Raw genomic sequence first — 22925 nt, 5'->3', positions numbered from 1 at the left:
TTCAGGGGATTTTCCTGACCCAGGGACCAAACCCACATCTTTTGTATCTCCTGCATTGGCACGAGCACCATAGTGGTACTCCGGCACCACTAGGAGCACCTGGGAAGCCCTCCATCTGCCATGTTCAACTGGAAATTATGTCTAAGCTTCTCATAACCTAGTTCCTGCTTATATTGTCTTATCACTTTATGTCACTGACCCTAAATGAATTACAACCAAAATGAATTACTAATAGTTTTCACAGCACATAAGGAAGCTTCAAGCTTTCACGTCTTTGCTTTCTCTGCAACCTTTTCCTGGACTATCCTTCGAACTCCTCTCACCTGTCTGCCTAGTAACTTCCTCATTCTTTAAACACTCACTCAAATTTCACCTACTTTAAAAAGCTCTTTCCTTATTTCTCCTCCTTTCAGTTGAACTGAGTGATCTAGAGTCCAGAATATTTGCTGCATTTTCTTGTTTCTATGACTATCTACCCTATATGGAACCTATTGTATTCGTAAGAACCAAAAGAATGTTTGTTAAAGAAATTTATAAGGACAGTAACAAGAACTGTGGGGACACAGAGGAAAGAGAAGCTGGCTAAAAATGTTTCATGAAGGCAGTACTTTTCAGCTGTTCTTCAGAGAAGTTTTTAGCAGTGGAGATGTGTTAGGAATTTTCCAGGCAGTGTGAACAGGATAAGCAAAGATTCCCGGAAAGCAAGAAATATGTTAGGGAAATAGCAAATGATATAATTTGAGCATTGGTAAAACCACATCAGGGAGGGCCTTGAAGTCGCAGAAAGCAGTTGGACCTTTCTATGAGGATAAAGGGGAGTTTTTCAAAGATTTGAAGCTATGGAGAGCTTTAAACGCATTACACCTGAGTTTTAGTATTATCACCTTGGGCTTCAGATGGAGAATGGATGTGCGGGGTCTTCCAGAGGGGCTGGAAGCTTAACCAGTTAACTGATGGGCGGTTAAGGAGGGGAGTGAGCAGTGTGGTGATGAAGATGAAAGGAAGGGCGCGGCCATCCGTAGTTTAGGTGTAGAACGCCCCTGTGGGCGTGGGTTACAGGGAGGAGTTTCTAGCTGGAACGAATGAGAGGGCGCGGGTACCATTCAGCGCACCTGGAGACCGCGCGGGAGGAGCGAGTCAGCCCCACGCGCCGTGCTCGCGTGTCCCTCGCGCGGCGCCGTCCGCGCAACGCTCGGTGGGGTTGGCGGAGGCCGCGGGCGCTGCGGTTCCGGTTCCGGCGGGCGCCCGCACCTGCGGCGGGGGCGGGCGGTCATGGCGTACTCCACGGTGCAGAGGGTGGCCCTGGCCTCGGGACTCGTCCTGGCTGTGTCGCTGCTGCTGCCCAAGGCCTTCCTGTCCCGCGGAAAGCGGCAGGAGCCGCCGCCGGCGCCCGAAGGTAAGCGCGGGCCGGCTCCCCTACCCCGAGCCGCAGGGCGAGCACGAGCGCCTAGAGCCCTGCTGGAGGGAGGGCGGCCGCGGGGGTCCCCGGCCCCGCGGAGTTTGGGAGGTGCCAAGCGCCAGGGTTCTCTTGGCCCCAGCGGGCAGCGGCCGGACCAGGTCCCTTCAGGCCTCCCCTGCAGGAGCGCACGCAGACGAGCGTGGACGCACTGTCCGGTTGCTCTCACCTCTTCCCCTCGCTGGCCTAACTCGACTAGTCACTATCTGCCCAAGTGCTTTGAGTCAGGAGGGCTCCCACTTGAATTCCCCTTTTTAGGGTGTCCGTGTGCTTTCTCTCGTGCTTTCGAATGGAATAGTTGGACTGGGTATTGTTAACCTTAATTTGTTGTGAATTTTCAGTTTGGTGTCGAGTGCTCACTGCTTCAGGCTCTTTTTGTGCCTTCGTAAATATAACGTGAAGATTTTAATAATCCGAGTTTCAGTTACTGAGATGAACATGGTTCTGCCTTCCCGTTACGTGAACAAGTATTTGTTAATCCTTTGTTACTGGCATGATGTATGTGGTGGTTAAAAATCCACCCTGTGGTTTGCATTCTGGGGCTTTTGCATAATGGGTGAGTGTGACAGGGCAGGAATGCCAAAGGCTGGGAGAAGAACTACAACAGTTCTCTGTAGATTGTGAAGTTCTGGTAACTTTTTTCTGGAAATTGTCTGTGTAACATCCTTGAGACACGGTTTTACAGTTTTCGAGCTTCCACTAATATTCAACCTGTTGATGTTGGACAGCTCCTTGAACTGAAACTCATTTCCCTCTAATTTGTGCACATTGACTAACTCCACCCTCTTGTACATCATAGATTATAAATACAAGAAATGCAAAACACCAAGCTCTAGGGGTGAAGGGCAGATCCAACCCAGCATTCTGTTCATAGACTTTGCTTGATAATCTTTATGTTTGTAAAACTATCTCTCTGGGAGAAACTTCTTATTAAAAAAAAAAAAAAGCAAACTACCTCATTTGTTGGGTTTTCTTTTCTTTTTTTTCCCCTTTCTGTTTTATTACAAAACTCCAAAGGTTTTACTCACTTTGTCTAATGGTGAGGAAGAGTAAATTCACGATGACCCTAAGCGGTTAAAGATTCGTCTACAATAGTGTCTTACCACGTAAAATTTTCATCATGCTGAATTGTCTTGAAAGTTCTCTTCAATGCGAGTGGGAGATACTCTTCTAAATGTTGTGTAGAGAGACGATCAGAGATGGCTTTTTCTCCTAAGAGCTCAAGTAATAATAATCAGTGTTCTTATCTTAGAAACTTTGCAGTTTCTGTTCTCTTCATTCCTGAAGTGTTAATTTCTTTGGCATCCTTCCCATTGCTCAGCTTAAATGTAATCTCCTCAGAGACTTTCCCTGATGACTCTAACTAAAGTCACTCTTTACACTCCCATCATTTCCTATTCCTGTGCTTTATTTTCTCAATTGAAGGTGTTATTGTATCATATGACATTTTCTTTTATATTTTATTAGGTTGTTTTTTTTTTTGTCTCCACTTTGTAGAGTGTAAGCTCCTGAGGGCAGGCAGTTTGTCTTGTTTACCACTATTTAGCAGTTGGCATATAATGGACAGTCAGTATTTTTAAATGAATAAGATGCTCTTTTTGCATTCATTATCAAAGTAGTACAATCTAGGTAAAAGTAAGTTAGTGTTAGTTTTTCAGTCATGTCCAATTCTTTGCAACCCCATGGACTGCAGCCTGCAGACAGCCCCTCTGTCCATGAAATTCTCCGGTCAAAAATACTGGAGTGGGTGGCCATTCCTTTCTCCAGGGGATCTTCCCCACCCTGGGATTGAATCCAGGTCTCCTGCATTGCAGGCAGATTCATTACTGTTTGAGTCACCATAATCTATGTAAAAACCTACCTTAACTGACGTATTCCAGTAACTGAAATTTGCTAACTAAAATCCTTGTCTTGGTACACTGATATTTTAAAAACGGTGACTTCTAACCATTATTGGGTTATATACCCATTTGAGAATCTAATGAAAATCATGGATTTTTCCCCCAGGAAAAATGCCTATACTTTTTGTACATACATCGAGAATTTGAGTATCAACTCAGAGAAACCACAGAATCCAGAAACCCCTGCTCTGAAGAAAAGGATAGCCCTGATTATTTGAAAATTAGTGTCATCCGTGTCTTAAAATTTGTGTCATTATAGCTTCCACCTCTGCCCATTGGGATATATGAAATGAGCATTGTCCCTTTCCCACATGACAGCCGTTAAGGTAGTCTTCAGCAAATATTTATGATGTACCCTTTAACATAGCTTACACACAGTATAGAAATACTATTTAATTCTTTAAAAAAAAAAAAGAGCCAAATCCCTGCCTTGAGGAACTCACAGTTTAGTAGAGGGGAAAAGACATTGAATAAGTGCAAAAAAGTGTCAATTGCAGATACTCAAATCCTTGCAGGGAAAGGAGGAGACACATGTTAGAATGGTTAGTTTTATTGGTGTCTCAAGAAAGGTCTTATGGAAGAGAAGAGCCTTTTTTTTTTGGTAATAGCTTTCTTGAGATACAGTTCACATACCATGCAGTTCATGTATTTAAACTGTATGACTGAATCAAAAGATACTCAACATCGATTATTATTAGAGAAATGCAGATCAAAACTACAATGAGGTATCAACTCACACTCGTCAGAATCAGTTCATTTCAGTCACTCAGTCGTGTCCGACTCTTTGCAACCCCAATGGACTGCAGCACTCCAGGCTTCTCTGTCCATCACCAACTCCCGGAGCTTGCTCAAACTCATGTCCATCAAGTCGGTGATGCCATCCAACCATCTCATCCTCTGTCATCCCCTTCTCCTGCCTTCAATCTTTCCCAGCATCAGGGTCTTTTCCAGTGAGTCAATTCTGGTCAGAATGTCCATCATCAAAAAATCTGCAAACAATAAATGCTGGAGAGGCTGTGGAGAAAAGGGACCCCTCTTGCATTGTTGGTGGGAGTGTAAACTGAAACAGTCATTATGGAAAACAGTATGCTATGCTAAGTCACTTCAGTCGTGTCCGACTCTGTGCGACCCCATAGACGGAGCCCACCAGGCTCCCCCGTCCCTGGGATTCTCCAGGCAAGAACACTGGAGTGGGTTGCCATTTCCTTCTCCAATGCAAGAAAGTGAAAAGTGAAAGTGAAGTCGCTCAGTCGTGTCCGACTCTTAGCGACCCCATGGATTGCAGCCTACCAGGCTGCTCTGTCCATGGGATTTTCCAAGCAAGAGTACTGGAGTGGGGTGCCATTGCCTTCTCTGGGAAAACAGTATAGGGATTCCTTTAAAACTAAGAATAAAACTACCATATGCATAAGGATGCAAAGCAACTGAAACTCTCATATTGCTGTTATCGATGTAGAATGGTACAACCACATTGGAAAACAATTTGGTAAATGCATTTTAATAAAATTAAACATATGCTTCAGTTCAGTTCAGTTGCTCAGTTGTGTCCGACTCTTTGCAACCCCATGAATTGCAGCACTCGAGGCCTCCCTGTCCATCACCAACTCCCAGAGTTCACTCAGACTCACGTCCATCAAGTCAGTGATGCCATCCAGCCATCTCATCCTCTGTCGTCCCCTTCTCCTCCTGCCCCCAATCCCTCCCAGCATCAGAGTCTTTTCCAGTGAGTCAACTCTTCGCATGAGGTGGCCAAAGTACTGGAGTTTCAGCCTTAGCATCATTCCTTCCAAAGAACACCCAGGACTGATCTCCTTTAGGATGGACTGGTTGGATCTCCTTGCAGTCCAAGGGACTCTCAAGAGTCTTCTCCAATACCATAGTTCCACATTAAAAAAAACAAAACTACCATATGACCCAACAATCCCACTACTGAGTGTATGCCCTGAGGAAATCATAATTGAAAAGACACATGTACCCCAGTGTTCATTGTAGCACTATTTATAATAGCTAGGACATGGAAGCAACCTAGATGTCCATCAACATATGCTTGGGTAAAGAAGCTGTGGTACACATACACAATGGAATATTACTGTGTCCATAAAAGGACACACAGTTGACTCAGTTCTGTTGAGGTGGATGAACCTAGAGCCTATTATACAGAGTGAAGTAAGTCAGAAAGAGAAAAGCAAATATCATATATTAATGCATATGTATAGAATCTAGAAAATGGTACTGATGAACCTATTTGCAGAGCAGCACTGGAGACACAGACATAGAGAACAGACTTGTAGACACAGTGGGGGAAGGAGAGGGTGGGACACATTGAGAGAATAGCATGGAAACATATACACACTACCATGTGTAAAATAGATTGCCAGTGGAAATTCACATGTGACACAGGGAACTCAAGCCCGTGCTCTGTGACAGCCTAGGGAGGTGGGATGGGTGGGAGGTGGGAGGAAGGTTCAAGAGGAAGGGGACATGTGTATACCTATGACCGATTCATGTTGATATATAGCAGAAACCAACACAATATTGTAAAGCAATTATGCTCCAATTAAAAATAAATAAATTTTAGAAAAAGCAGTAGCCATTTGCAGCAATATGAATGGACCTAAGAATATGCATAGTGAAAAAAGTCAGAGACAAATACTATGTGATATCACTTATGTGTGAAATCTAAAAAATAACTCGAATGTGTATGCAAAATAGAAACAGAACCACAGATATGGAGAACAAACTTGTGGTTACCAAACAGGAGAGGAAAGGGGGGAGGGGTAAATTAAGGGTATGAGATTAACAGATAAAAACTGCTATGTATTAAATATAAAATAGATAAGCAACAAGGATATACTGTATAGCCCGGGGAATTATAGCCATTTTCTTGTAAAAAACCTATAATGGAGTATAATCTGCAAAATGTGGAATCTTGAGCTGTACACCTGAAATGAATATAATATTGTAAATCAACTATGCATCAATAAAAAAGTAAGCAAGAAAAGAAGTGTGTGAATGGTTTTCAGCATGGTCACAGAGTTGTGCAACCATCGTCACTATCAATTTTAGAACACTTTATCATTCCCGCTCCCCGCCCCCCCCCCGAAACCATCTTTAGCCATCTTTAACCTCTTTAGCCATCACCCATTAACAGTCCACCACCCTGAGCCCCTTCAGCCTTCAGTTCAGTTGAGTTATTCAGTTGTGTCTGACTCTTTGCGATCCCATGAACTGCAGCATACCAGGCATCCCTGTCCTTAGCTCAGAGCAATCTCCCTGAGTTTGCTCAAAGCCATATCCATCAAGTTGGTGATGCCATCCAACCATCTCATCCTCTCTCGTCCCCTCCTCCTCCTGTCTTCAATCTTTGCCAGCATCAGGGTCTTCTCTAATGAGTCAGTTCTTCACATCAGGTGGCCAAAGTATTAGAGCTTCTTAGGCAACCATTAATCTGTCTATAGATTTGCCTGCTATGGGCATTTCATGTAAATGGAATCATACTATATGTGGTCTCTTGTGACTGGTTTCTTTCACATAGCATGTTTTCAGGTTTCATCCATGTTGTAGCATGTATCAGTGCTTCATTACTTTTCATGGCTGAATAATAATCCATTATGTGGAATATTCCATCTACATTTTATTCATTTATTAGTTGGGCATTTGGGGTTTTGATGATTATGAGTAATGCTGCTATTAACATCCATGTACACATTTTCGTGTGGATATATGCTTTGATTTCTCTTGAATATATGCATTTGGGAAATGTGAACATTTTAGTGTGGCTGGAACTAAGAGTGGAATTTTGCTCATATTATTACTCTATGAGCAGTTTTGAGGAACTGCTAGATTGTTTTCCAAAGTATCTATCATTTTACATTCCCACCATTAATATGTGAGGGTCCCGGTTTCTCCATATTCTCTCTGATGTTTGTTATTGCCAGCCTTTTTATTATAGCCATCATAATGGGTGTGAAGTGCTATCTTTTTTTTTTTTGTATTTCCATGATGACTAACAACTTTAATATATTTTCATGTGTTTATAGGTTGTTTGTGTAACAATTTAGAGAAATGTCAGTTCAGACTTTTGCCCATTTTTAAATTGGGTTTCTTGTCTTTATTGTTGAATTATAAAAATTCCTTATGCATTTTAGGTACAAGTTCATTATCAGATATGTGACTTGCAAATATTTTCTTCAACTCTTCACTTTCTTGATGGTGTCCTCTTAAGAAAAGTTTTTAATTTTGATGAAATCTGACTTATTTACCACCTTCTCTTCTTGATATCAGACCTAAAAAAATAATTGCCAGATCCAGGGTCATGAAGATTTATGTCCATGTATCCAAGTTTATAGTATTTACTCTTATATTTAATCCTTTGATCCATTTTGAGTTAATTTTTGCTTTTGATATGAGGAAAAGTCCAACTTCATATGGATATACAGTTATCCCAGCATCATTTGTTGAAAAGAATATTCTGTTTACAATGAATTGTTTTAACACCCTTGTTGAAATTCAGTTGACTAAGTGTGAGAGCTTATTTCTGGACTCTCAATTCTGTTCCATTGACAAACATCAGATATAGAATATATACCTGTCCTTATGTCAGTACCACACTGCCTTGATTACTGAAGCTTTGTAGTAAAATTTTGAGATCATGAAGTGTTAAGTCTCCAAACTGTGTTCATTATCAAGGTTGATTTCTGAGTGCTGTGGCTCAGGATTTCCATACACATTTAGGATTAGCTTGTCAGTTTCTGCAAAAACCAGCTGGGATTTTGATTGTGTGGAACCTGTAAATCATTTTGAAGAGTAGTGCCATCTTAATAAGTCTTTTAATCTATGAATAGGATTTTTAAAATTTTATTTAGGTCTTTAATTGATTTCAGGCTTCCCTGATAACTCAGTTGGTAAAGAAATCCACCTGCAATGCAGGAGACCCCGGTTTGATTCCTGGATTGGAAAGATCTGCTGGAGAAGGTATAGGCTACCCATTTCAGTGTTCTTGGGCTTCCCTTGTGGCTCAGCTGGTAAAGAAACCCCTTGCAATGCGGGAGACCTGGGTTTGATCCCTGGGTTGGGAAGGTCCCCTGGAGAAGGGAAAGGCTACCCACTCCAGTATTCTGATCTAGAGAATTTCATGGACTGTATAGTCTGTGGGGTCGCAGAGAGTCAGACACGACTGAGTGACTCTTGGTAGTTTTCAGTGTACAAGTCTTCTTTTGTTAAATATATCCGTAAGTATTTTATTCTTTTTGATGTTACTGTAAATTGAATTATTTTATTAATTTTAAGACTATTCATTACTCAGTTTTAGAAACACAATCTTTGTGTATTAATACTGTATTCTGTAGACTTGCTGAATTGTTTATTGGCTGCAATAAATGATCGTGTTGTCTGCTGCTGCTAAGTCACGTCAGTCGTGTCCGATTCTGTGCGACCCCGTAGACGGCAGCCCACCAGGCTCCTACATCTCTGGGATTCTCCAGGCAAGAACACTGGAGTGGGTTGCCATTTCCTTCTCCAATGATCGTGTTGTCTCCAAACAGAGATTGTGTTACTTCTTTCTTTCCCATCTACATGCTTTTCTTTTTCTTGCCTAACTGCCTGGGCTAGAACCTCTAGTACAGTGTCAAATAGAAATGGTGAAGAGTGAACATCCTTGATTGTTCCTAATCTTAAGAAAGCTTTCATACCATTAAGGATAGTGCTAGCTATGGATGCATTAATAGAACTAAAGAATTTTTAGAAGGGGGTCTGTTGAGTATTTTATTATGAAGGGATTGAATTGAATTTTGTCAAGTGCTTTTTCTGTCTATTAAGTGACCGTGGGGTTTTTGTCCTTCATTCTATGGATATGATACATTACATAATTGATTTTTGGATGTTAAAACCTTGCTTTTTTTTTCTTTTTTCTGTTTTTTTTTTTTTTACTAAATTGAGGAGGTAACTCTAATGTGTTTTTATTAGCCAGATTAACAAGGATATTTCAGGCAGAGAGAACACAGCAAAATCAATACCCAGAGCTTTGAAATAGCTTTAGAGTTGTAAGAGATGAGACAAGGGGCCAAACTGTAAAGATTTTTTTCACGCCATACTTAAGGAGTTTGGATCTTATTCTAAAGATCGGTGAGGCCATTATGAGTTTGTTAGTAGAAAAGAAACTTACAGTCTGAAAGGACATCTTGGCAACAGTGTAGGGGCTGTATCAGTGAGGGTTTCTTCAGGGAAAATGTTGCAGTAGTCCTTTTGAGACATCATGAACATCATTGAGGCAGTGTGTTTGGGCTCATCAGTTTAGGATTCTCATGGTAAGTAACAGAAAATTCAGCTGAGTTGTCAAGTTGAAAGCAGGATGTATTGACTAGTGCACATGAAAAGACTTTGTGTGAGAATTGGCTTCCTGTGTGGTTTGATCCAGAGGTTCACAGTCCCATCAGGGCCTCTGTCTGAGTTTCTTTGTCCTTTTTACTTCTGGGTTCCTTATGTTGGCTCTGTCCCCTGGCTTCTCTCTCAGGCTAGCAACACTAGTTGCAACGATTCCAGATATCACTTCCTCACATTTAATTGTCCAGAGAAAGAATGCTTCTTTTCTTTTGAACTCTTCCTTCACTGCCATCTCACTTTTATCCGCCCACCCCCAGTTCTTTCCCAGTAGTTCCAGCTAACATATCCACCCATCTTACTGACTTGAGTAAAGTTATTTGCAGTGCTCTGGGTAGAAAGAATATGCTGATCCACTGTGGAGTTGAGAGTGGTTCCCAGAGGGAAATAGGGATACTGGAGGAAGAAGGAGTAAATGGAGCAGGGGAAGTGTCCACATTGAACAGGAGAGAAAAGAACAATTTTCACAGACATTTTAAACTAGAAGTGGAATGTGAGGCAGAGGGAGGCATCTTGAATTATTCTCAGCTTATTGGCTTAGGTGACTATACCATGTATACTTTTACCAATATAGTAATGAAGCAAAACAGATTAAAGGGGAAAGACAAGGAGTTCAGAAATTTGTAGAGTAGTATCACATCCCCTTTTTCCATCTTTTTTCATCTGTGACATCCCTAGGTCCCACATCCATTCCTCATGTGATGTAGTCACAAGTATGTAAGTTGGCCCTCTCAGAAGGCAAACAGTAGCAAGTGTGAGCCAGTTAGCTCATGGAAGAGCAGCCTATTGCATCCCCCATCCCCCTTTTTAGGGGGTTCCCTGGTGGCTCAGCAGTTAAGAATCTGCCTGCCAGTGCAGGAGACTCACTTCCCAACCTGGGGATAGATATTGGAGCAGGAGGAAGTGGCAACCTGCTCCAGTATTCTTGCCTGGAGAATCCCATGGACAGAGAAGCCTGGCAGACTACAGTCCATGGGGTTGCAGAGAGCTGGACTTGACTTAGTGACTAAATGCATATCCCCCTTTTTAAAATTCTTTAGTTCTATTAATGCATCCTGGGGATTGCTTTAGACTTTGGGTGTTTTACTTGCTGATTTTGCTGTGTATTAGAATTTTAACTTTTTTTTTTTTTTTAAAAGGAGGTACTCCTATAGGTTTGTCCATTTTGTACATTCACTTGGTGTTTTGGAACCAAATAGAGAAATATAGCTTTCCTTATTGCATTTGATCAAATTCTGGATCAATTTGATCCAGAATTCTAGCCTCTTTTTCCAGAACATTTATTGTTTCATTAATTGTATTTGTTTTTACCATCTCTCTCAGCTATATATCATTCTTGATTTTTAAAAAACCTTTTTTGTTAAAGACATTTTCAAACATAAGAAAAAGTGAAGAGAGTAGTATAATAAGATGAATCCACGTCATCCTTCTTCAGCAGCCATCATCTTGTATCATGAATATCCCCACTTACTTTCCCCCCTATGCAAATACCAAATCCCAGACATTGGGATTTCATTTCATCCTTAAGTATTTTTGTATACATCTCTAAAGCATAAGAAAATAAAAATTATTTTAAAAATATAGCCGCAATATCATTATCACACCTGAAAGTCAGTAATTCCTTAATGTCATGAAATCAGTATTCAAATTTCTCTCAGTGCCTCATATTTTTTTTTCGTGATTTCACCCTTGATTGTGATTCGCATATCTTCTTGATCATTCACATTATCCAAAAAAAAAAAATCTGTCCGTCTTTTGAAACTGCTCTTAAGGTCACCCCATTCTCTTCATGGAAACCCATTTGTGTACAGTCATTAAACCAGTTGGTTTGATTGCTTTATTCCATCTTATTCTGCCCAATATAGGCTTATCTGCATGCTTCCTTTCTTCCCCCTTCATTGTATTTTCAACGTAGAATCCATACTAACCCTGTTAAAGCTTAAGTCTCCCTCCACAGAACCCTCCAATGGCTTCCTGACTCACTCAGATGAAAAGACACAGTCTGTACGTGACCTACTGCTGCTGCTGCTGCTAAGTCGCTTCAGTCGTGTCCAACTCTATGCGACGCCATAGACGGCAGCCCACAAGGCTCCCCCGTCCCTGGGATTCTCCAGGCAAGAACACTGGAGTGGGTTGCCATTTCCTTCTCCAATGCAGGAAAGTGAAAAGTGAAAGTGAAGTCGCTCAGTCGTGTCCGACCCTCAGCGACCCCATGAACTGCAGCCCACCAGGCTCCCGTGTCCATGGAATTTTCCAGGCAAGAGTACTGGAGTGGGGCTCCATTGCCTTCTCCGGTACGTGACCTGCAAGGCCTGCTTAATCCTCTTCCTGTTGCCGTCTTTCCCATTTTGCTTTGGCCGCACTGGCCACCGCCTCACTATGGTTTGAACGTTCCAGCTGTGCTCTCGCCTCAGGGCCTTTGCATTGGCTGTTTCCTCTGCCCGAAATGCTCTTCCTTAGATAGCTGTGTGCATTTCCTTTATCTGCTTTACATCTTAACTTAAAAGACATCTCCTGAGCCTTCTCTGGATACTCCTGCTAAATCTTTACTTTCCCCCAACACATCCTATCCCCTCTGCCTACTTCGTTTTTTCTCTTAGTATTTATCATTACCTTGTGTATCATCTCTTTTCTGGTTGAGATAGGAGGCTCCATGAGGGTCAGGATTTTTGTTTTGTTCATTGCAGTATCTCCAGCTTTAGATCAGGCCCACACATAGTAGAAAATCAATTAAAGAATTTAATCAATAAATTAAAGAATTAGAATTAAGTGAATTAATGAATTCGCTCCCAAGGATCAGGGTTTCCTCTGTTAGCATTTATAAGCCATTATTGTTTAGTTGCTAAGTCATGTCCAGTTCTTTTGCAGCCCAGTGGACTGTAGCCTTCCAGCTTCATCTCTCCATGGGATTTCCCAGGCAAGAATACTGGAGTGGGTTCCCATTTATTATTATTTATGGCTGTGTGAATTATTGTGCATCCATATGATAGACTATTATGATTCTAGTACGTTATATTCATGAACTACTTTTTTGTGTGTGTGGCCAGGTTTTTTTTTCTTTGAAATCAAAATATCGATTTCTCTGGAATCACTAAACCAGTGGTATTGATTTATAAACAGGGTGGACAATACAAATACAGAATAAATTATACCAAATTTGAAATCTGGTACTGTGCACCTATTTTTTGAGACTATTTTAAGTATAGTTGACTTACAGTATTGCACTAATTTCTGCTGTTCAAAGTGATTCAGTTATACCTGTATCAGTTCAGTCAATCATGAACTGCAGCACGCCAGGCCTCCCTGTCCATCGCCAGCTCCTGGAGTTCACCCAGACTCATGTCCATTGAGTCGGTAATGCCATCCAACCATCTCATCCTCTGTGTCTCCTTCTCCCCCTCAATCTTTCTCAGCATCAGGGTTTTTTGAAATGAGTCAGCTCTTCGCATCAGGTGACCAAAGTATTGGAGTTTCAACCTCAACATCAGTCCTTCCAATGAACACCCAGGACTGATCTCATTTAGGATGGACTGGTTGGAGAGTCCAAGGGACTCTCAAGAGTCTTCTCCCAACACCACAGTTCAAAAGCATCAATTCTTTGCCACTCAGCTTTCTTTATAGTCCAACTCTCACATCTATACATGACCACTGGAAAAACCATAGCCTTGACTAGATGGAGCTTTGTTGGCAAAATAATGTCTCTGCTTTTTAATAGGCTGTCTGTGTTGGTCATAACTTTTCTCCCAAGGAGTAGGAGTCTTTTAATTTCATGGCTGCAATCACCATCTGCAGAGATTTTGGAGCCCCCCAAAATAAAGTCAGCCACTGTTTCCACATCTATTTGCCATGGATTGATGCGACTGGATGCCATGGTCTTAGTTTTCTGAATGTTGAGCTTTAAGCCGACTTCTTCACTCTCCTCTTTCACTTTCATCAAGAGGCTCTTTAGTTCTTCACTTTCTGCCATAAGGGTGGTGTCATCTGCATATCTCAGGTTATTGATATTTCTCCCGGCAGTCTTGATTCCTGTATATACATTTTTAAATATTCTTTTCCTTTTCAGTTTATCCTTGGATACTGAATATAGTTCTGTGTGCTGTAAAGTAGGACCTTGTTTATCTGTTCTGTGTGTAATAGCTTGCATCTGCTAGCCCCAGCCTCCCACTCCATCCTTCCCCCAACCCTCCCCCTCAGTAACCGCAAGTCCGTTCTCTATGTCTGTGAGTCTGTTTCTGTTTTGTAGATAGGTTCACTTGCATCATATTTTGGATTCCACATGTAAGTGATATCATATGGGGTTTGTCTTTCTCTTTCTGAATTCACCTAGTGTGATCATCTGTAGGTCCACCCACGTTGCTACAAATGGCATTACTGAGTAGTATTCCGCTGTATATGTGTACCACGTCTTTATCCGTTAATCTATCAGTGGACATTTAGCTAGTTTCCACGTCTTGGCTCTTGTGAATAGTGCTGCTATGAACATAGGGGTGCATGCATGTTTTTGGATTAGAGTTTTGTCAGGATATATGCCCAGAAGTGGGATTTCTATATTTCAGATATTTTCTCCCATTCTGTGGGTTGTCCTTTTTATTTATCATTTCCTTTGCTATGAAAAGGTTACAGGTTTGATTAGATCTCATTTGTTTATTTTTGTTTTTATTTGTGTTGCCTTGGGGGACTGACCTAAGGAAACATTGATACAGTTTATGTCAGAGAATGTTTTGCCTGTGATCTCTTCTAGGAATTTTATGGTGTCGTGTCTTATGTTAAGTATTTCAGACATATTGAGTTTATTTTTGTGTATGGTAAGAGAATGTGTTCTAACTTCATTGATTTACATAAGGCTGTCCAGTTTTCCCAATACCACTTGCTGAAGAAACAGTCTTTTCCCCATTATTCTTGCCTCCTTTGTTGAGGATTATATATAGTGAAGTCGCTCAGTCGTGTCCAACTCTTTGCGACCCCATGGGCTGTAGCCTACCAGGCTCCTCTGTCCATGGGGTTTTCCAGGCAATAGTCCTGAAGTGGATTGCCATTTCCTTCTCCAGGGATCTTCCCAACCCAGGGATCGCATTGTAGACATACGCTTTACCCCACCAGGGAAGTCTGTTGAGGATTAATTGACCATAAATGTGTGAGTTTCTTTCTGGGCTCTCTATTCTGTTCCATTGATCAATGTGTCTGCTGCTGCTGCTGCTGCTGCTGCTGCTAAGTCGCTTCAGTCGTGTCTGACTCTGTGCGACCCCATAGACGGCAGCCTACCAGGCACCACCATCCCTGGAATTCTCCAGGCAAGAACACTGGAGTGGGTTGCCATTTCCTTCTCCAATGCGTGAAAGTGAAATCACTCAGTTGTGTCCGACTCTTAGCGACCCCATGGACCACAGCCCACCAGGCTCCTCCCTCCATGGGATTTTCCAGGCAAGAGTACTGGAGTGGGGTGCCATCGCCTTCTCCAATCAATGTGTCTGTTTTTGTGCTAATACTATGATGTTTTGATTACTGTAGCTTTGTAGTATTGTTGGAAGTCTAGGAGAGTTACACCTTCTATTTTGTTCTTTTTCCTCAAGATTGCATTGGCAATTCTGAGTCTTTTATGGTTCTAAATAAATCTTAAGATTATTTGTTCTAGTTCTGTGAAAAATGTCATGGGTACTTTGTTAGGAATAACGTTAAATCTGTAGGTTACTTTGGGTAGTATGGCCATTTTAACAATATTAATTCTTCTATTTCCAAGAGCATGGGATATCTTTATGTTTCTTTGAGTCATCTTCAATTTCCTTTATTAATGTTTTATAGTTCTTAGTGGGTAAGTCTGTCACCTCCTTGCTCAGATTTATTCCTAAGTATTTTATTTTGGGGAGTACAATTTTGAAAGTTATACATGGACATCACCAGATGGTCAACACCAAAATCAGATTGATTATGTTCTTTGCAGCCAAAGATGGAGAAGCTCTATGCAGTCAGCAAAAACAAGATGAGGAGCTGACTGTGGCTCAGACCATGAACTCCTTATTGCCAAATTCAGACTTAAATTGAAGAAAGTAGGGAAAACCACTAGACCATTCAGGTATGACCTAAATCAAATCCCTTATGATTATACAGTGGAAGTGAGAAATAGATTTAAGGGCCTAGATCTGAAGATAGGGTGCCTGATGAACTATGGAATGAGGTTCGTGACATTGTACAGGAGACAGGGATCAAGACTATCCCCATGGAAAAGAAATGCAAAAAAGCAAAATGGCTGTCTGGGGAGGCCTTACAAATAGCTGTGAAAAGAAGAGAAGCGAAAAGCAAAGGAGAAAAGGAAAGATATAAACATCTGAATGCAGAGTTCCAAAGAATAGCAAGAAGAGATAAGAAAGCCTTCTTCAGTGATCAATGCAAAGAAATAGAGGAAAACAACAGAAGGGGAAAGACTAGGGATCTCTTCAAGAAAATCAGAGATACCAAAGGAACATTTCATGCAAAGATGGGCTCAATAAACGACAGAAATGGTATGGACCTAACAGAAGCAGAAGATATTAAGAAGAGATGACAAGAATACACAGAAGAACTGTACAAAAAAGATCTTCACGACCCAGATAATCACGATGGTGTGATCACTGACCTAGAGCCAGACATCCTGGAATGTGAAGTCAAGTGGGCCTTAGAAAGCATCACTACGAACAAAGCTAGTGGAGGTGATGGAATTCCAGTTGAGCTGTTCCAAATCCTGAAAGATGATGCTGTGAAAGTGCTGCACTCAATATGCCAGCAAATTTGGAAAACTCAGCAGTGGCCAGAGGGCTGGAAAAGGTTAGTTTTCATTCCAATGCCAAAGAAAGGCAATGCCAAAGAATGCTCAAACTACCGCACAGTTGCACTCATCTCACACGCTAGTAAAGTAATGCTCACAATTCTCCAAGCCAGGCTTCAGCAATATGTGAACTGTGAACTTCCTGATGTTCAAGCTGGTTTTAGAAAAGGCAGAGGAACCAGACATCAAATTGCCAACATCCGCTGGATCATAGAAAAAGCAAGAGAGTTCCAGAAAAGCTTCTATTTCTGCTTTATTGACTATGCCAAAGCCTTTGACTGTGTGGATCACAATAAACTGTGGAAAATTCTGAAAGAGATGGGAATACCAGACCACCTGATCTGCCTCTTGAGAAATTTGTATGCAGGTCAGGAAGCAACAGTTAGAACTGGACATGGAACAACAGACTGGTTCCAAATAGGAAAAGGAGGACGTCAAGGCTGTATATTGTCACCCTGCTTGTTTAACTTATATGCAGAGTACATCATGAGAAACGCTAGACTGGAAGAAACACAAGCTGGAATCAAGATTGCCGGGAGAAATATCAATAACCTCAGATATGCAGATGACACCGCCCTTATGGCAGAAAGTGAAGAGGAACTAAAACGGCTCTTGATGAAAGTGAAAGTGGAGAGTGAAAAAGTTGGCTTTAAAGCTCAACATTCAGAAAACGAAGATCCTGGCATCCGGTTCCATCATTTCATGGGAAATAGATGGGGAAACAGTGGAAACAGTGTCAGACTTTATTTTTTGGGGCTCCAAAATCACTGCAGATGGTGACTGCAGCCATGAAATTAAAAGACGCTTACTCCTTGGAAGGAAAGTTATGACCAACCTAGATAGCATATTCAAAAGCAGAGACATTACTTTGCCAACAAAGGTTCGTCTAGTCAAGGCTATGGTTTTTCCTGTGGTCATGTATGGATGTGAGAGTTGGTCTGTGAAGAAGGCTGAGCGCTGAAGAATTGATGTTTTTGAACTGTGGTGTTGGAGCAGACTCTTGAGAGTCCCTTGGACTGCAAGGAGATCCAACCAGTCCATTCTGAAGGAGATCAGCCCTGGGATTTCTTAGGAAGGAATGATGCTAAAGCTGAAACTCCAGTACTTTGGCCACCTCATGCAAAGAGTTGACTCATTGGAAAAGACTTTGATGCTGGGAGGGATTGAGGGCAAGAGGAGAAGGGGACGACAGAGGATGAGATGGCTGGATGGCATCACTGAGTCAATGGATGTGAGTCTGAGTGAACTCCGGGAGTTGGTGATGGACAGAGAGGCCTGGCGTGCTGTGATTCATGGGGTCGCAAAGAGTCGGACATGACTGAGTGACTGATCTGATCCGATCTGATTATTATTTTTTACATTCCCTTTCTGATATTTCATTATTAAAAGAAGTACATCTGATTTCTGCATGTTAATCTTATGTCCTGCTACCTTGCTGAATTTCTCAGTTCCAGTTTTTGTATGGAGTCTTTAGGGTTTTCCATTAATATATATAGTATCATGACATCTGTATATAATGACAATTTTACCTCTTCCCTTCATCTGAATACCTTTTATTTCTTGTCTGATTGCCGTGGTAGGACTTCCAGTACTATATTGAATAGAAGAGGTGAAAGTGGGCATCCTTGTCTTGTTCTGGATTTTAGTGGGAAGGCTTTCTGCTTTTCACCATTGAGCCTTGTATTGGCTGTGGGTTTATCATAAGTAGCTTTCATTATGTTGAGGTACGTTCCCTCTATACCCACTTTGGTAAGAGGTGTTTTTTTTTTTTAATCATGAATGGATGTTAAATTTTGTGAAATGCTTTTTCTGCATCTGTTGAGATGATCATGTGGTTTTTGTCTTCTCATTTATATGCTGTATCACATTGATTTGTGTATGTTGATCTATCCTTGTGAACGTGGAATGAATCCCACTTGGTTGTGGTATATGATCTTTTTATGTGTTGTTGAATTTGGTTTGCTAAAATTTTGTTGAACTTTTGCATCTATATTCATCAAAGATATTGGCCTATAATTTTCTTTTTTTGGTGGTGTCTTTGTCTGGTTTTGGTATAAGGGTGATAATAGTGGCTTCATAGAAAGAATATCTTTGGGAGTGTTCCTTCCTCTTCAGTTTTTTGGAAGAGTTTGAGAAGTTCTTATTCATATGTTTGGTAGAATTTGCCTGTGAAGCCATTTGGTCCCAGACTTTTGTTTTGCACAGAGTTTTTAAAGATTCTATTTTACTTCTAGCGATCAGTCAGCTCAAATTATCTATTTCTTCTTGATTCAATTTTGGTGAGCTATTTATTTCCAGAAACTTACCCATTTTTCCTAGGTTGTCAAATTTGTTGGCATATAATTTTTCAAAGTATTCTCTTAAGGGTTTTTGTATTTCTGCAGTATTATTTGTTAAGACCCCTTATTTCTTGTTTTGGTCTTAGTGAGCCTGGCCAGAGGTTTGTCAGTCATGTTTACCCTTTCAAAGAACATGCTGTTGGTTTTACTGATTTTTTTTCTTTTGTTGTTTTTTTTAATCCCTACTTTATTTATTTCCTCTGTGATCTTTATTTCCTTCCTTTTACTGACTTTAGATTTTGTTTGTTCTTTTTCTAATTCTTTTAGTGAAAGGTTAGGTTGTTTATTTGAGATTTTTTTGTTTCTTGAGGAAGGCCTGTATCACTATGAATTTCCTGATTATCACTATGACTTTCCTCTTAGAACTGCTTTTGCTACATCCCACAGATTTTGTATGGTTGTGTTTTCATTGTCATTTGTCTCAAGGTATTTTTAAATTTCCTCTTTGGTTTCATTATTGGCCCGTTGGTTTTTTAGTAGCTTGTTTTTAGTCTCTGTGTAATTGTTTATTTTCTCATTTCTCTTTTCTGTGGTTGCTTTCTAGTTTCATGACACTGTGGTCAGAAAAGATGCTTGAGATAATTTCTATACTCTTTAATTTGTTGAGGCTTATTTTGTGCCCTACTATGTGGTCAGTCTTAATGAATGTTCCATGTGCACTTGGAAGAAATATGTATTCTGGTTTTTTGGATATAATGTTTTGGAAATTTCAACTAAGTCTAACTAGTGTATTGCATAATCTAGGATCTCTGTTGCCTTATTGAATTTTTTGTCTAGAAGATCTATCCGTTGATGTGAATTGTGTTTTAAAACCTCCTACTATTATTGTATTCCTGTTATTTTCTCCCTTTATGTCTGTTAGAATTTGGTTTATGTATTTGGTGCATATATGTTAACAAGTGTAAATTCCTCTTTTTGTATCGATCCTTTTATTATTGTATAATGTCCTTTATATTCCTCTGTGGCCTTTGTTTTAAAGTCTGTTGTGTCTGATATGAGTAGTGTAACTCCCACTTTCTTCTCATTTCTGTTTGCATGTAATATCTTTTTGTGTCCCCTCACTTTGATTTGGTCTGTGTCCTTTGCCCTAAAGTGGGTCTCTTATAGGCAGCATATTGTAGCTGTTGTTTTTTCAATCCAGTCTGCTACTCTGTGTCTTTTGATTGGAGCATTTAGTTCATTGACATTTAAGGTAATTACTGACAAATATGAATTTGTTGCATTTTAAGTTGTATTTTCCTGTTGATTTTATATTTATTCTTTTTCTTTTTGCTTTTCCTTTTGTGGTTTGATTTTCTTTTGCATTATACTTAAGTTTTCTCTCTCTCTTTTTTGTTTTTGTGAATGTGTTATGTGTTTTTGTAGTTATTCTGTTTTTCAAGTATGTTAATTCCATCCTTTATCTGTGTACTTTAGACTGGTCATATAGGCTCAGACACACTCTAGGAAATGAAAAAAAAATCTACATTTTTTACTCTTCTCTTTCATTTTGTGATTTTGATATTTTCTTGTACATCTTCGTATTCATCCATTTGTTTTTCATTGTGGTTATCATCACTTTCACAGAAATTTTGAATTTTTAAAAATCTGTACACTGTCCTTATTTATCTTTTTTAAATTGTAATATTGAGGTTTTTTTAATTAAAAAAAATGTTTGACCATACTGCACGGCTTGCAGGACCTTAGTTCCCCAAACAGGAATCAAGCCCAGGTCCCAGGCGGTGGAAGCCTGAAGTCCTAACCACTGGCTCACCGGGGAGTTCCCCGTGTACTGCTTATTTATTAGGTGATTTGCTTTCCAAATGATGTAAATAAGTGATTTAGGTGATTTTGTCTTTCCTATATATTTATAACTTCATTTCTATTTAGAGAGGTTCTTTCAATATTTCCTTTAGGATAGGTTTAGTATTGCTGTGTTCTTTTTATCTTTTGCTTATCTGAGAAATTCTTTGTCTCTCCGATTCTAAATGATAATCTTGCTTGGTAGAGTATCCTAGTTTGCAGATTTTTCCTTTTCAGAACTTTGAATATTTCTTGCCATTCCTTTTTGGCCTGCAACATTTCTGAAGAGAAATCAGGTGATAGCCTATAGGAGTTCCCTTGTAATTAACTCCTTGTTTTTTTCTTGCTACCTTTAGAATCCTATTTTTAAGTTTTGAAATTTTTATTATTATATGTCTTTTTGTAGGTCTGTTGCGGTTTACCTTGTTTGAGACCTTTCTGTGTTTCCTGTACCTAGATATCTGTTTCCTTCTTTAAATTTGGGAAGTTTTCAGCCATAATTTCTTTTAATACATTTTCATTCTCCTTTTTTCTTTCTTCTCATGACAAGTTCTAAATAATATGCAAAAATTGTATGCTATAAATAAAAAGTAAAGATGTGTTCACTCTGCATAGTCACTAGAAAGAAGCAGATCAACATTTTAACAGTGGTTATTTTAGGAATTATAGGTGGTCATTATTTATACTTTTCTGTATTTTTTCAGTTTTCCATAGGTATGCATTTCTTTTACAACCAGAAAAAAAAAGTTTCTTCCTTCTCATGTCCACTCCATAAAAAAGAAAAGAATCATTTTTAGAATTGAGCCCAAGAGCTACACAAGATGTTCACTTCTCTATTAGTTGAAAAGTCCACTGTCCAGCTTCTGCTTTTTGCAAACTGGAACAATAGTCATCTATTGCCATTCGTTCAAAATTTTTCTTTACCAATTTAATTTCTAAATTTTTTTTTTAGTTCAGTGACCTTATTTGCAAGTTTTACCAGTCTTCCTGGAGGAAATTATTTAGTGAATGCATTTGAACTTATTTTCCTCACCCATCTGGGACATTTTCCCCCTCTATAATTGTTAATTCTCTTCCATTTAACCCTAAATTCATATCCTTTGATAGAGAATATGGAAGTAAAATAGAGATTCTGCTTTCTCAGCATTACATTTTATCATCAGGTAAATTTGCTTTTTTTTATTGGAGGATAATTGCTTTACAGTGCGTCGGTTTCTGCCATACAACAACATGAATCGGTTTTGTGTATATGGGCTGGGCTCCCTGTGTTACGCAGCAGCTTCCCACTAGTCATGTATCTTACACATGACAGTGTGTATAGGTCAGCGCTACTTTCTCAGTTGGTCCTGCCCTCTCCTTCCCCTGCTGTGTCCATAAGTCCATTCTCGATGTCTGCATCTTCATTTCTTCCCTGTGAATAGGTTCATCCATATTATTTTTGTAGATTCCATGTATATGCATTAATATGTGATACTTGTTTTTCTTTTTCTGACTTATTTCACTCTGTATAACAGGCTCTAGGTTCATTTACCTCACTAAAACTGACTCAAATTTGTTCCTTTTCATGGCTGAGTAATATTCCATTGTATATATGTACTACATCTTATTTATCCATTCATTTGTCAGTGGACATTTAGGTTGCTTCTATGTCCTGGCTGTTGTAAATAGTGCTGCAGTGAACATTGGGGTACATATATCTTTTTGAATTGTGATTTTCTCAGAGTATATGCCCAGTAGTGGGATTGCTGAGTCATGTGGTAGTTTTAGTCCAAGTGTTTTAAGAGATCTCCACGGTATTCTCTGTAGTGGCTGTATCAGTTTCTATCCCCACCAACTGTATAGTAGGATTCCCTTTTCTCCACATCCTCTCCAGTGTTTATTGTTTGTGGTTTTATTTTGTTTTAAATCTTTTTATTTTGGGTTGGGATATAGCCAGGTAACAATATGGTGATAGTTTCAGGTGAACAGTGAAGGGACTCAGCCACATGTATAGAGGTATCCATTATTCCCCAAACCCACCCCCATCCAGGCTGCCACGTAACATTGAGCAGAGTTATATGTGCTGTACAGTAGGTCCTTATTATCCATTTTAAATATAGCAGGGTGTACATGTCTATCCCAAGCTCCCTATAAATTTTGTATTTTCACTCTAAAAATATCCCTTTTGCTTTTGCTAGCCTTTTGTAAACTTATTTTGAACCTTGGCCTCCTTGTGTGGTTCTTCCAAGTCTTGCTACTCTTTCATTCTGATTTCTTGTGTGTTCTTCTAT

At 39.9% G+C, this 22925-nt stretch overlaps 1 protein-coding gene across 4 annotated transcripts in view; it reads left to right on the top strand.

Moving 5' to 3' along the window:
- Positions 1-1067: 1067 nt before the first annotated feature.
- RIC3 (RIC3 acetylcholine receptor chaperone) overlaps positions 1068-22925 on the top strand; it is a 64928-nt gene continuing 43070 nt past the window's right edge. Inside the window, exon 1 of one of the 4 annotated variants that reach the window (XM_027563202.1) lies at positions 1068-1396. In XM_027563202.1, the coding sequence (XP_027419003.1) occupies positions 1083-1396 (314 nt within the window). In that variant the 5' untranslated portion in view covers positions 1068-1082. The remainder of the gene's footprint in view (positions 1397-22925) is intronic. The other 3 variants (XM_027563200.1, XM_027563198.1, XM_027563199.1) reach the window with 3 other exon arrangements.

Source organism: Bos indicus x Bos taurus, chromosome 15, assembly GCF_003369695.1.
Source record: "Bos indicus x Bos taurus breed Angus x Brahman F1 hybrid chromosome 15, Bos_hybrid_MaternalHap_v2.0, whole genome shotgun sequence".
Taxonomy (NCBI): Eukaryota; Metazoa; Chordata; class Mammalia; order Artiodactyla; family Bovidae; genus Bos; species Bos indicus x Bos taurus.
This window is presented reverse-complemented; position numbering and strand designations above follow the sequence as displayed.